This window comes from Astatotilapia calliptera, chromosome 7, assembly GCF_964374335.1.
Source record: "Astatotilapia calliptera chromosome 7, fAstCal68.1, whole genome shotgun sequence".
Taxonomy (NCBI): Eukaryota; Metazoa; Chordata; class Actinopteri; order Cichliformes; family Cichlidae; genus Astatotilapia; species Astatotilapia calliptera.
Genome location: NC_137428.1, coordinates 2139728 through 2152477, shown reverse-complemented (window position 1 = coordinate 2152477; position 12750 = coordinate 2139728). Strand labels below are relative to the sequence as shown.

Genomic DNA, 12750 nt, shown 5'->3' with positions numbered 1-12750 from the left:
AAAAAAAAACATCGGCCGACAGGCTGTAAACAACAGTAGACTTGTGCGTAACAACCAAGCAAATAATGCAGAAAACAGATTTCGGGGACAGACGGGAAACTGTTCTTGAAGTACAGAGAGAGAGAGAGAGCTGTGCATGAAGTGTGATTTTATCCTGGTGGAAGCAAAACAGCAACAGTCAGAGTGAATCCATGACGATGTTTATGTGAAGCGTTTGGATCTTCTTTTGCTGCTGGTTCGGTCAATATTGTTTGGAGAGAGATCAAACTAACAGCTTTAGAATCTGTGCAAAAACGGCGTGAACACAAAGCGCGGACCCGCCGAAACATCAGAATCAGCGAGCTGTCGGCTTTCAGCCCCGAGCGTGTCCGTGCCGTCGGGTGAGAAAGTCACATCTCACTGATCCTGATCCGTCGGCGCTTTGTGTTTACGTCTCTGTGCAGAATCTGTGTTCTTGCTCTCATTCACTGTTTTAAATGTTTGGTGGTTGTCAAAATTTTGTGAAGTTTCACCTGAGATTCTGGAATTTCAGGCAAAATACATTTATATTAAAAAAATCAATTCAGGATTTTAATGAATCGATATCACGTTATCCAAGCCAGAATCGATATTAATCGATGAATCGATTATTAAAACCCACCCTAGTCTTGCGGCATGTTTCGTACATTTGTGGAATGGCGACATGGGAAAAGTAGTTTCCTGAGGGGATGCGGTATCTCCGGTCCACTTTATGTATCAGACTGGTGAAGCCCTCCCTGCTAACTGTATTTATAGGCATCATGTCTTTGTCAAAAAATGTGTAATGGCCTCTGTTATTTCTTTGTAGCGCTTCCACGTTTTCTCATAAGGAGTTCCACTTTAAAAACTCGGATACAGAGACGGCCGTTGGACTGCGGGGCTCTTTGTCTTAACATTAGCAACATTAGCTAGCCCTGTCTTTCTGGAACTCTTCAAACAGTTCTCTGTGGTCGTGTTGAAGATGATGGTGGAGTCGTGTTTCCTCTGGTGGTTGCCACGAGTGTTCGGCAAGTTTTGCAGAGCACCTGTGTTTGGAGAACGTCGTCTTTACCAAATCCAAAGTACCTCCAAATAAGCGAGGTACTATTTTTTAGCCACGAGTTCATAGTCAGTAGCGTTCTCGTCATGCGTCTCGCTCTCAGCCATTACAACTCCGACTCGTCGCTGCAGCGTTGTTCGCTCCCCACCTACATAGGAGGCGGGCCTCTAATCCATTTGATTGGTTAATGCCGTGAAGGGCTCTGTTCGACTGGTCAAATGTGTAAAGGGGTTTCTTTGATTGGCAAATTCTTTAAAGCATGTGCGTAAACATTTTAAGGTACCCAATTATCGCAGTTTGCGCCGTCTTTTGCAATGGGCCCATCGCACAGGCTGATATTGCGATGACAATAAATTTTTTATTTATTGTGCAGGCCTAGTACACAGCTGACAGCTCTATTTGACAACTGTTAGAATTCATATTATGGCAAGAACCAATCAGCGAAGGAAACAACAGTCTGTCATTTCTTTAAGAACTGAAGGTCAGTCAATCCAGGAAATTGCAAAAACTTCACAAAAACCATAAAGCGCTACAAAGAAACTGGCTCACACGAGGACCGCCCCAGGAAAGCAAGAGCCAGAGTCCCCTCTGCTGCTGAGGATACATTCATCCACCAGCCTCAGAAATCACAAGTTAACAGCTACTCAGATCAGAGCGCAGATAAATGCCACATAGAGCTCCAGTAACAGACACACTCTACATCAGCTGTTCAGAGGAGACTGTGTGAATCAGGCCTTTATGGTCAAATAGCAAGCAGAGGAGATTAGTTTGGGCCAAGAAACACAGGGAATGGACATTAGACCATCTGTGCTTTGGTGTGATGAGTCCAAATCTGAGATCTTTGGTTCCACAAAGGTGAACGATGGTCTCTACATGCATGGTTCCCACCATGAAGCATGGAGAAGGAGTGTCTGGTAGTGTGTGCGCCAGTGAACATGAACTTTTAAAACTCAAAATATTTTTTTATATACTGGTTAAAAGTGTTTGTGAAATACTTTGTTCTTTATGCTGGACTAACAAACTGCAGTCACAAAGACTGACTGTGAGCACTTTTCGGTGATTACAGAGTCATAATAACGTGTCATATATGAGATTATCACCATGGCATGACATCACATCATGTATGTATTTGCAATATTTAAAAAAAACAGCTGACAGTGTGTTTTCATATTTTCATTCTGTGCTTAAAGGGAGAAAGGTTTATTATTTCTGCAGTATTGCTGTCATTGCTTTTATCTATAGTTTTTTTTTGTTGTTGAGAATAACAGAGTGAGTCAGACTGCAGGATGAACACTGAGCTGTTTGTGCCCCCCAGTGGTCTTTGACCACAACGTGCTTCCAGTGAATTCCCGAATCCAAGCTGTGTGTCATCAGCAGCCACTCCACCTTAAAACTGACTTCACGTATAAAACTTGGGTCATTTATTTAAGAATTTGCACCATATCCAGCCTTCTTGTGCCCCCCTGTACAGAAACTCAAATGTTATTTTCAGACTTTTATTTTAGGGAGCCTTACACCTGTACACATGGTACACATTCACAAATAACGTTTCATTTAAAAATTTGTAATAGAGGGGAGGACACATATGCTAATGTAATGTTAATAAATGGGGATTTATGAACACTAAACTTTCATGTTCAGAGAACACGCTCAGCTATATCTTGAGGATCTGAGTGTTCATGTGATTTATATTCTTTGCTATATATATGCAACAACGTCCAACGTTACATGTTAGTCAACTTCATTCACATTAATTAACCTTCAGCTATCGAAACTTGAGTTTTTATATTTCCTTGAACCACTTGAATGCACCTTTTCTAATTCGTGTTTTACCGGGGGTCCGCGAAGGCGCTTCGTTGGCATTTTACGGCCTCCGATTGGTACGATTTGTGTTATTTGCACCACGTGACACCAGACATGGCCGCCAGCGAGCCGAGTAAAGACGGTAAGTGTGACCTTTTAAACGTGTCCGCGGCTTTAATGCTGATATCTGGTGGTCTGCGTGCAAAGGTTTGGGTGTCGGTGACTCTCCGAGTCTGTGGGAATCCACAATCAGCAGAAAAAAGGCTAAAAAAAATCAGAAAAGCAGGCGGGAACCCGCCCGGCTAAGCTAGCAGGCTAGGAAATAGCTGGGCTGCTAACTGTGATTATACAGCAATCTGTATATTCAGTCAGTACTGAGTCTGACAGCTGTGAAGTTTATTCAGGATTTAACAGCGTGTAAAGTCTGAGTTCGATTAATGAGTTATTTAATTCATTAATTTATTTATTTTTTTACTTTTAGATCATAGTTTTGTCCCCACGGGTGATGAAAATAATTGTATACAGACAGATTTTTGTAGATCAGAGGGAAATGCTTCTTCATGCCAGGCTGTACATTCTCGCTTCCGCTTGGTTTTGACTCACCTGGTCTGGAGTAGAGTGTGTGTGGTATATAAGGTGTAGTCTCTCTTCTGCTTTCTCAGGTAAGGACAGCATTCTGGAGCCGCTGTGTTTCCCCGATCAGCCGGCTGACATCTCCAGCTCTCCCGGTGTTCAATGTCCCGGCTCCGAGCCGCTGGTCTGCCTGTTCTGCTCTGAGTCCGTCCCACCGCCGCGGAAAGACGTCCTCCTCAGACACCTGCTGATGGAGCACAAGCTTGTCATCGCCGACGTCAAACTCATCGCAGACGTCCCAAAGTACGAGCCACACATGCTCCGGCTCACTCGTTTAACTCTCGGGAACACGTTTGGATGTTTTTAGCATTTGGAACTCGATCATTTCACCAAAGACTTCCTGTAATTATTTGGGGTGATGGGGGGAAACCCTTACCTTACAAGTATAAATATATACAACAAGTCCAGCATGTCCACGCCTGCTAGTGTGCTGCTTTTATGAACCGTGACGAAGTGTTTCTGTGCGCCGGTAAACCTGGCTGTGAGTCGGTTTTTACTGACGAGTTTCCTCCATCAGGTACTTGCTGTACTGGAAGGGCAGATTCCTCGAGCAGCCGCTCACAGATTTCTGCAGCGTCATCAAAACCAACTCCACGGGCCCAGTCGGTGAGTTCACTCAAACAGGTAACGCGCCGCAGGATTCCCATCAGTCCTGGAAACCTCACGTGTGTTAGATGAAAGCAGACAGAAGGTAGAGCTTCCTGAAATCATGTGACTAAAAGCTTCTTTGCTTCCTGTAGTCATCTCTTATGATCCAACCCCCAAAAAGCTGCTGTTTACGCATAATTCCATAAACATCATTCAGTGACATGTCTGAGCCTGAACCAAGATACTGAACCTTGGATTGTCCGTCCTGATAATATTCTTATTTACTGTGTCAGCCTGGATGCAAAAGTTTCAATCAAGTCCACTTCCTAGTCCTCCTCTGATCCTGTGTGAATGCTTTCAGTCTGCTCGTTTCATCTCTGTATCGTCCGCAGTGATTGGTCGGACTGGCAGGCTCATCCGGTCTCTGCAGTGTGTCTGTTCTGTGATCACCAATCGGAGACGTTGGAGCAGATCTACGCGCATATGAAGGTACGGGAACGTAGAAGTTTCAGAGAAGGAAAATATCGTTTTCTGCTTTTCATCCCTGAAACGATTCTGCAAAGGCTTCTGGGAGAACGGAGACAGTGCACACTAACAGGAAACGATCTGCTTCCTGAGGTCTCTGCAAACATATGAATCCATCGTTCGCACAAAACATGGATTTTACTCAGAAAGTGCCCTCACACACAGACGGACCGAAGCTGAAGAGCTTTTAAAATGAAGCGCCTTTTATTTTGAAAAGTTTCCAAATAAATACATGATTGTCAAAACTTTAACGAGCAAATAAAAATGTTTCCTCGTTGTTGGGTCTGTTTCCACAGGCCCCGCTAGTTTAGAGACTTATTCATCATGAAGGAAACAAGACATAACAGAACATCTTCAACCGGTTTTTCACTCGCTAACGAGGGAAGTCTTTGGTCAAGAACCAGCTCTTGGAGCCCACGCCCCTGTCCTGTCTCAGGCCCGAAGTCCTTCAAAGAGCAGCTTCCCCCGTAGCTATTTATTGACATGGCAGTTACAATACACAATACAACACAAGCTCCCCCAGCACAGAGTGGCTGGAGAGGTCAGAGACAAAGGAACGTCTTGATCCTATAGGTTGAACTCAGACCGTACAAATTTAAGAAACACGATGACAACATTCAACAATTAGACTTAACACTCGTGAACAATAAATAAATCTAGGATTGGACGTCGACTGCAGTCCGATTTTGTCGTTGATTAAACGTTCTGGTTTAAAGTCAGAACCAGTTTCCCAAACGTGACTCTAAGTTTGTGCTCACGAGTGACGAGTTTACCTGAGAGGCAGAAAAGTTTCTCTCTGCTTTCTGGTTTTGTTATTTATGAAGTCTGTAACGGGCGTCGCGTGCGTGACCCTGACATCTTTCTGTTTTGTGTTTGCAGGAGGCTCACGGCTTCGACCTCCACCTCCTTAAGACCGAGCTCAGTGAGTGAAATCGCCGTGGTAATTCGAGCGCAGTTTGCTTCTATTTCTTCCTTCTGAGTGTTTCTAATGTTCTGTCCTCCCTCAGACCTCAAGTTCTACCAGCAGGTCAAACTGGTGAACTTCATCCGGCGGCAGATCCATCAGAGCCGCTGCTACGGCTGCACGCGGATGTTCGACTGCCGGGCGGACGCCCTGCGTCACATCGCGGCTGAAGGTCACGTGATGAAACTGCCAGAGATGTCCGCCTGGGACCAGCCGCAGTAGGTTTAAGGAAGCGCCTGCAGAATTAACCAATGAGAGCGCGGGCTTTAAAGCTGGCGTACAGCTGCTGATGAACGTGGTCAACGCCACAGATGTTTACACTTCATTTGGAGTATTTTTATCAGCTGATGAAAATGGCGTCCTTTTTGGGACTAATTTGAGCCTGAGCACTAAACGTCGTCTCGCTCCGCAGGTATTACTTCCCCACGTACGAGAACGACGCTCTCCTGTGCACGCTCTCTGACAGCGAGGAAGGCGACGGTGACGAGGAGCATCGCGGCGAGGAGATCCCGGTCATCGCGGAGGACATCTCTAACCTGAGAGCGCTGAAACAGTCCAGTGTCCTCAAGCAGCTGCTGAAGGAGCGAGGAGGCAGCAGCTAGGACCACAGACGGACACGTGTCATACGTTTGACTCAAAGGCGTCTCTGACGTCGGCTGAGCTCAGCTCATGGTGACCACATCCCACATGGCTGGAACGCAGCGGCACGGGTTTGAGTCCGGCCCTTTCCCTCTCAACTATTTCCTGTACGTCTCTACTTAGTAAAGATAAGAAAGGCAAAAGAAGAGTCCTCTCCACAGCTGGACACGCGGACGCCATGATGTCCGCTGAAACGTAATTGCTCTGCCTCGTGCAATGAAGCTGAAACATGCGTTTTCTTGAATATGAATTTTAGTACTCGAGTAAAAATGATTTTCTTTTGTAACTTGTAACTGAGCTGGATTCAGTGCTGTGGTGGACGAGCTCATCGTCAAGATGAGACGAGAGACTCTTTATTGTCATTGCACAGTCACACTTAGAACAACAGCACTACACAATTGCAAACTGTCCCGCGTCGGCACTACGCACAACACAAACAACACAACACAGGAACTTAATAAATGAAAAGAATGAGTGTATGTTTTACTGCACATTGTTGTTATTATTGTTGTTGTTGTCCCCTCAGAAAGCCCAGGGACGTCTCGTGCCTGAAACATCTGTCCTATTTGGTGTTTCTGTTGTTTTTCTGCATCGCTTTGCTGAGCGACACCTGCCGTATGGTGGAGCCGAACTGCAGCGCTCAGAGTTTTCACCGCGTCCTTCGCGTCCAGGCTCACGTTCACGAACATGCAGCACTGAGGAGAGAAACGAGAGGTCGCTGCAGGAACTCACTGCTGTCAAACTTCCTGTTTTATCCTCATTTCGTACTCTGGCAGGCTGTAGGACATTTTGGACAATCTATAATCTTCTAACACAAAAACATACAAGTGTTCACTGAAGTAAACACACAGAGCAGTAGCAGATTTTTTTTAAGTGTTTTATTTATTTTCATTTGCTGCTAACTGCCTTGTTTTCATTTGTAGTTTTTGTAGTAGGAAGAACTACAAAATCTACAAATAAACAAAGAGCAGTTAGCAAATGTAGTGCTCTCCACTATGTGAAGCCCTCACATGAATTTTTAGATTTTTCAGTTCAAGCCAATTAAATGAAATCCAAAAATTCAGCCCCAACAATCAAATGATCCCCTATGAGCAAGCACTCTGGCAACGGTGGAGAGGAAAAACTCCCTTTTAACAGGAAGAAACCTCTGGCAGAACCAGGCTCAGGGAGGGGCGGTCTTCTGCCATGGCTGGTTGGGGGGTGAGGGGCAAAATTAAATCAAACATAAAGGAGAGCACAGCGTATTTATGACAGGTCGGTGGACTGTGGCTGGAGTTCAAAAGATGGTATTGACACTTGATTCGAAGCAATGAGAACTCAGCAAAAACGACTATTAAGGATCGACCCAGACGGACGCCGGCCTCGAGGCAGACCCCACAGATCCGGACATTCGCTTCAGCTGAAAATCTTAGAGGCGACCCAGAAAGCTGCAGGAAACGCAATGACACATCCGGCAACAGTTAAACCTACTTTAAGTAGGTTTACACCCCACGAACCAGGCGATTCTCTTTCTGTTTTCTCTTGTTCCCGTACCGCTGGGCGCTGAAGATTTTCCACAGTTTGTCTGAGTTCTGCCATCTCTTGCCTCTGTTGTGTGTATTCTTGACTGAGTTCTATGTAGTTTTGACTGAGTTGTGCGTTTTCTAGCTTGAGTTGTGCGTTTTCTTGATCAAGTTGTGTGACATTGTGACTGAATTCTGTGCACATTTCAGTCACTCGTTCGAGTTCTTCGGTGAGTCGTGTGTTTTGTTCAATGAGTCGTGCGTTTTGATGCCGGAGGTGCTCTCTCATACGCTCCAGTATGTTTGACCGATCTCCCTGTGACATTTTTGTAAAGGTTTAAAGCTCAAAAGTGTCCAAAAGTTAAATCTCTGAATGATTTAAATGCAAAGGGTAGCTGTGTCTCAAACAACTGTCTCTTTCTGCTGTAAACTGTTGAACGAGCTCCTATTTATAGACTCGGTGGGCGTGGCAGAGAATGTGACGTCGCTGTGACATAACAATGATCCTTTGATCTTCTCAAAGGATCATTGTGACGTCGCCGTGACGTCACGATGATCGTTCAAGAAGATCAAAGGAGCGCTGTGGATCATTCTGCGCATGCTCAGATCAATGAACGGGAGAATTATTTGTAAATACTTTGCTAGCTAACAAAGGTGCTTTTAGCAACAGCTGGTGGTGGTTCGTCGCTATCAACCCTTAAACTCGTGAACTGGCTCTCTAGCTTTTCGATTGCTACTGTTGTCTATCACATATGTATTATTTGGAACCCAGCTTACCTGTAAAAACAGACACACAGCAGGTAACAGGAACTACTCGGTGCGCCAGCTCGGCACCACTAGGCTGTGTCCCAATTCAGGGTCTGCACGCTTGAAGTACGCGCACTACGCACGGTGCGTACTATAAGTATGAGAAGTGCGGAAGTGAGAGGCTTGTGAAATAGGACGGTCTTGCCTTCGTCGCGCTGCTCAGGTTGCCTAGCAACCATGATACTAACCGCGAGAAACGTGTCATACAGCTTTGTGTGACAGAAACGAAGGAGAACATGTTTTGTTCATTTGAGACCAAAGGACCGTAAAACATGATTGTTGGGCTTCATTCCTGTGCTGAACAGTCATTTAAGATTAGCTAGTAAATAACAATTAGCTGATGTTGGTCATGAGACTAAAGTCATCTCACTGTGGTAATGTAAATATAATATGGCCAATATTAAAGTTATAGTCAGATTATTATGATATATTACAGCAGTGAGCTTGAACAGTTGTTTATATGTCCTATCACCTTAAATCTTCACTCAAAGACGAGTATCTGTGACAGTGTGTATACAGATGTGTTATATATAAGAGACAAATATTGTTCGTTTAATACGTTGGCATTATTACATTTGGCTCAATGCTTACATATGTGTATAAAGCAAATGTACGAGCTGTGATAACTGTGTCTGATAGAATGAAGAGTAGACTGATATATGAAATATTCCTTTATTGGGTGAGAAAATCAGACCATGTCATAACTGCTGTAAGTCACACAGAATAGATATCAGAGCCTTAAACAGGCTGACGTCTGCTAAATGGGTCAAACTGGGCAGAAAGTCTACAAACACATAACATCCTTATAGAATATGATGTAACACTATAGATCAAACGATTGCTGATGTTGTCAGGGCCAAGATGATGAAAAGCTGTGGGAATTCTCTGAGGAGGTAGTAGGGACACAGGGAAACAGCCCTCACGGTGATTGTAGGGCACCAGCTGCCGCCATGTTGCTTCCCAGTGCATTCACGGTCTCTGTCGATGAAGGCGTGGTGAAAAGTGTGTAGCGTGCTGTTGTCGTCGCTGTTGTTTAACCACGATTCCATAAAAGCCAGAAAGTTCTGTACTCACGGAAGTGGTTGATGCAGGCTTGCAGCTTGTCACATTAGCAAGAATAATGGACGGGAGCGCTCGTTGTTTGTGTGTCTCTCTCCCCTCCTGGTCAGGGCCATGCAGAGATGTTTAAAGGGGCGGGTGCTCAAGTTAAAAAGGGGCACATTGAACCAGGCTGAATAACAACAACACACATTCATCAAGTATCTAATATGGGATTGCATCATACTATATCACTGTTGTGAGGTGGCAATAAGGCAAAGCAAACATAGCCTATGTTTTACCTGATGGGGTAAAATGTTGCTGTTGAGGGGTTTCTGCTGCTCCCACTGCTGATAGCGCAGGAGGGCAGGGCTGCGTATCCACACTTAACAACTCTTGCACTTAATCTATAATAAAATGATGACAGAAAATATAATGAAATATATTTGAGTGAGGAACCGAGAGGGAACCCCACGTTCGATATTGATTTGTTTTGCACGTTACAACACCAAGGAAGAAGCTTTGCGTAAAGCGTGGGCCAAGAGGACTGTTCTGTTGAACGGTCAGAAAATATATTTCGATCAGGATTATGCACCAGCTATTCTGCGAAAACGTAAAGGCTACGCTGAAGCTAAAAGAGCTCTGAAACAACAGAACATAAGGTTCCAGACTCCTTATCCTGCTAAATTAAGGGTCTTCTATCAAGAGGGAACCATGCTTTATGCGACGGCGGAGGAAGCAACCGCGGACATGCGGACAAGGGGATTTCAGATTGATAAAGTTGCCCAGAAGCAGACTTTAATGGAACAGCTGTCAAATTTGACGTGGGCGAAGATTGGAAAGTCGCAGCGGTGTGACTCGGAGGGACATAGAGAAAGTCCCAATAGTGAGCAGCTTCAGCTATCTAGAAGGTGCTCTCCCTCTACGACAGGAGACTAATGGAGATATACTGTGCGGCCGCAATGGGTGAGATAACAAAAACTTTTCCCTTATTAGATGATTAAGATTGCAGAGAGACTGTGGAGAAATGCACCTTAAAGGAGCTAGCAGGGGCCCTTGCCCTCCAGTAAGGGGAGGTTTCCCCCTGTCTATGGGATATACGTGCCAGGGTCTGTTAGGACTGACCCCAACCTTGGAATCACATATTATTTTTGTTTTTTTGTCTTGTTTTGTTTTTTCTTTGTCCGATTCTGGACGATTGTGGTTGTTTATTATTTGGGTTGTTAAAGGGAGTTTACCAGTTGATAAATTAATTAAGTCTGGATATTTTATTTCGGATAAATGACTACTAGAGGAATTAAGGTTATATCTTTTAATGTGAATGGGCTCACGAACCCCATTAAACGAAGCCGAATCTTGAATAAAATGAAGAAAGATCGAGCGCAGATAGTATATTTACAAGAGACACACTTGAATAATAATGAACATGAAAAACTCAGGAGGATGGGTTTTACAAATATGTTCTCCTCAGCGTATGAATCAGGCCGCAGACGGGGCGTGGTAATCTTGATTTCCAGGGCACTGAACTTTGAAAAGTCATTTGAACTTAAAGATAAGGATGGGAGATTTATACTGGTACGGGGAACAGTTGATGGTAATCAGGTTACTCTAATGAATGTGTACGCCCCACCAGGAAGTGACCTAAGCTTTTTTAAGTACATTGTTAACATAATGGTGACAGAAACTCAAGGCCCTTTAATTTGCGGCGGTGATCTGAATATACGCCTACAACCGGACCTAGATAGCTCTAAAAGAAAGAAGCCGGGATCGAGTACATTATATAAAAGAATCTCAGCACTGTTCGATGAGGTGGGTTTAATTGATGTATGGAGAAATCGCTTTCCTACAAGGAGGGATTACTCTCATTTTTCAGCCCCACACTCACTTTACACGAGGATAGATTATTTTTTAATGTTTGGAAGAGATAGGGATAAAATCTTAACATGCGAGATGGGCTTGATAGATATAAGTGATCACGCACCGCTGTACCTAACGATTGATATGAATGTACACCCAAAAGTTTCAATTTGGAGATTGAATTCATCCCTGCTTAAAGATGTAGAATTTAGGAAAGTAATAAAGGCAGAGCTCAAAGATTACCTTGAAATTAATGATAATGGGGAGGTTTTACCCCCGATACTATGGGACGCATTAAAAGCTGTTATGAGGGGGAAGATTATAGCATTTGCCTCCTTCCAAAAAAAAGCAAGAGAGAAAAAAATGGAAGATTTACAAGCGATTCAAAAACAATTAGAAAGTGAGCACAAACATAAGCCTTCAGCGGGCACCTTGCAGAAACTAACAATGATTAGAAATGAAATAAATACGCAGAGTATACAGACGATAAAGAGAAAATTGTTATATTTGAAACAGAAACATTATGATGGAGGATCGCAATCAATGAAAATTTTAGCATGGAAACTTAAGAAGAAGATAGCGGAGAATACTGTAACTAAAATCAAACACCCAGAGACGGGGAATATAATGACTCATCCTTGCAAGATACAGAACGCCTTTGAATCATTTTATAAAACATTATATGCGGGAGTCCCAGGGGGGGCTGAACACGAAATGGACAACTTCCTGAACTCTTTATGCCTACCAAGCTTTAACGAGGAACAAAATAAAACGATGATAGCGGAGGTGACCGAAGCTGAACTTGTGAATGCCATCAATAGGCTGAAATCAAATAAGTCACCAGGCTCCGATGGTTACACCGCGGAGTGGTATCGGGAATTCAAACAGGATTTGATCCCTACACTACTTACTACTTTTAACTGGGTGTTAAAAACAGCGCAAATTCCACCGAGTTGGAAGGAGGCAATTATTTCGGCTATTCCGAAAGAAGGGAAAGACAAAATGGAGTGTGGCTCATATAGACCTATTTCTGTCCTTAACATAGATTATAGATTGTTTACTTCGATAATGGCCAGGAGAATGGAAGAATTTTTACCTGACTTAATTAGCAATGATCAAACGGGGTTTATAAGACGACGACAGACCCAGGATAATATACGTAGAACTCTTCATGTAATACATCAGATACAGACATCTAAGAGTACAGCCATGCTTATGAGTATTGATGCAGAAAAAGCCTTTGATTCTGTAAATTGGGACTTTCTATATAAAGTCCTGGATAAATTCGGCTTACATAAGGGAATTGTTGATACGGTGAGGGCACTATACACTAACCC

The 12750-nt window shown here is 43.8% G+C and overlaps 1 protein-coding gene and 1 long non-coding RNA gene across 2 annotated transcripts in view; one reads left to right on the top strand and one right to left on the bottom strand.

Annotated features, from left to right (window-relative positions):
• Positions 1–12750, bottom strand: part of LOC145429642 (uncharacterized) — a 47480-nt gene that overhangs the window by 24837 nt on the left and 9893 nt on the right. Inside the window, exon 2 of the long non-coding RNA XR_013909906.1 lies at positions 7506–9963. This is a non-coding gene — a long non-coding RNA (uncharacterized LOC145429642). The remainder of the gene's footprint in view (positions 1–7505; positions 9964–12750) is intronic.
• On the top strand, positions 2886–6688 carry LOC113027205 (zinc finger protein 277-like). The gene is made up of 7 exons (XM_080304007.1): positions 2886–3002; positions 3523–3736; positions 4011–4099; positions 4434–4570; positions 5486–5528; positions 5614–5788; positions 5983–6688. Exons 1-7 carry the CDS (start codon positions 2975–2977, stop codon positions 6170–6172), a joined length of 876 nt encoding a protein of 291 aa, XP_080160133.1. The 5' UTR covers positions 2886–2974; the 3' UTR covers positions 6173–6688.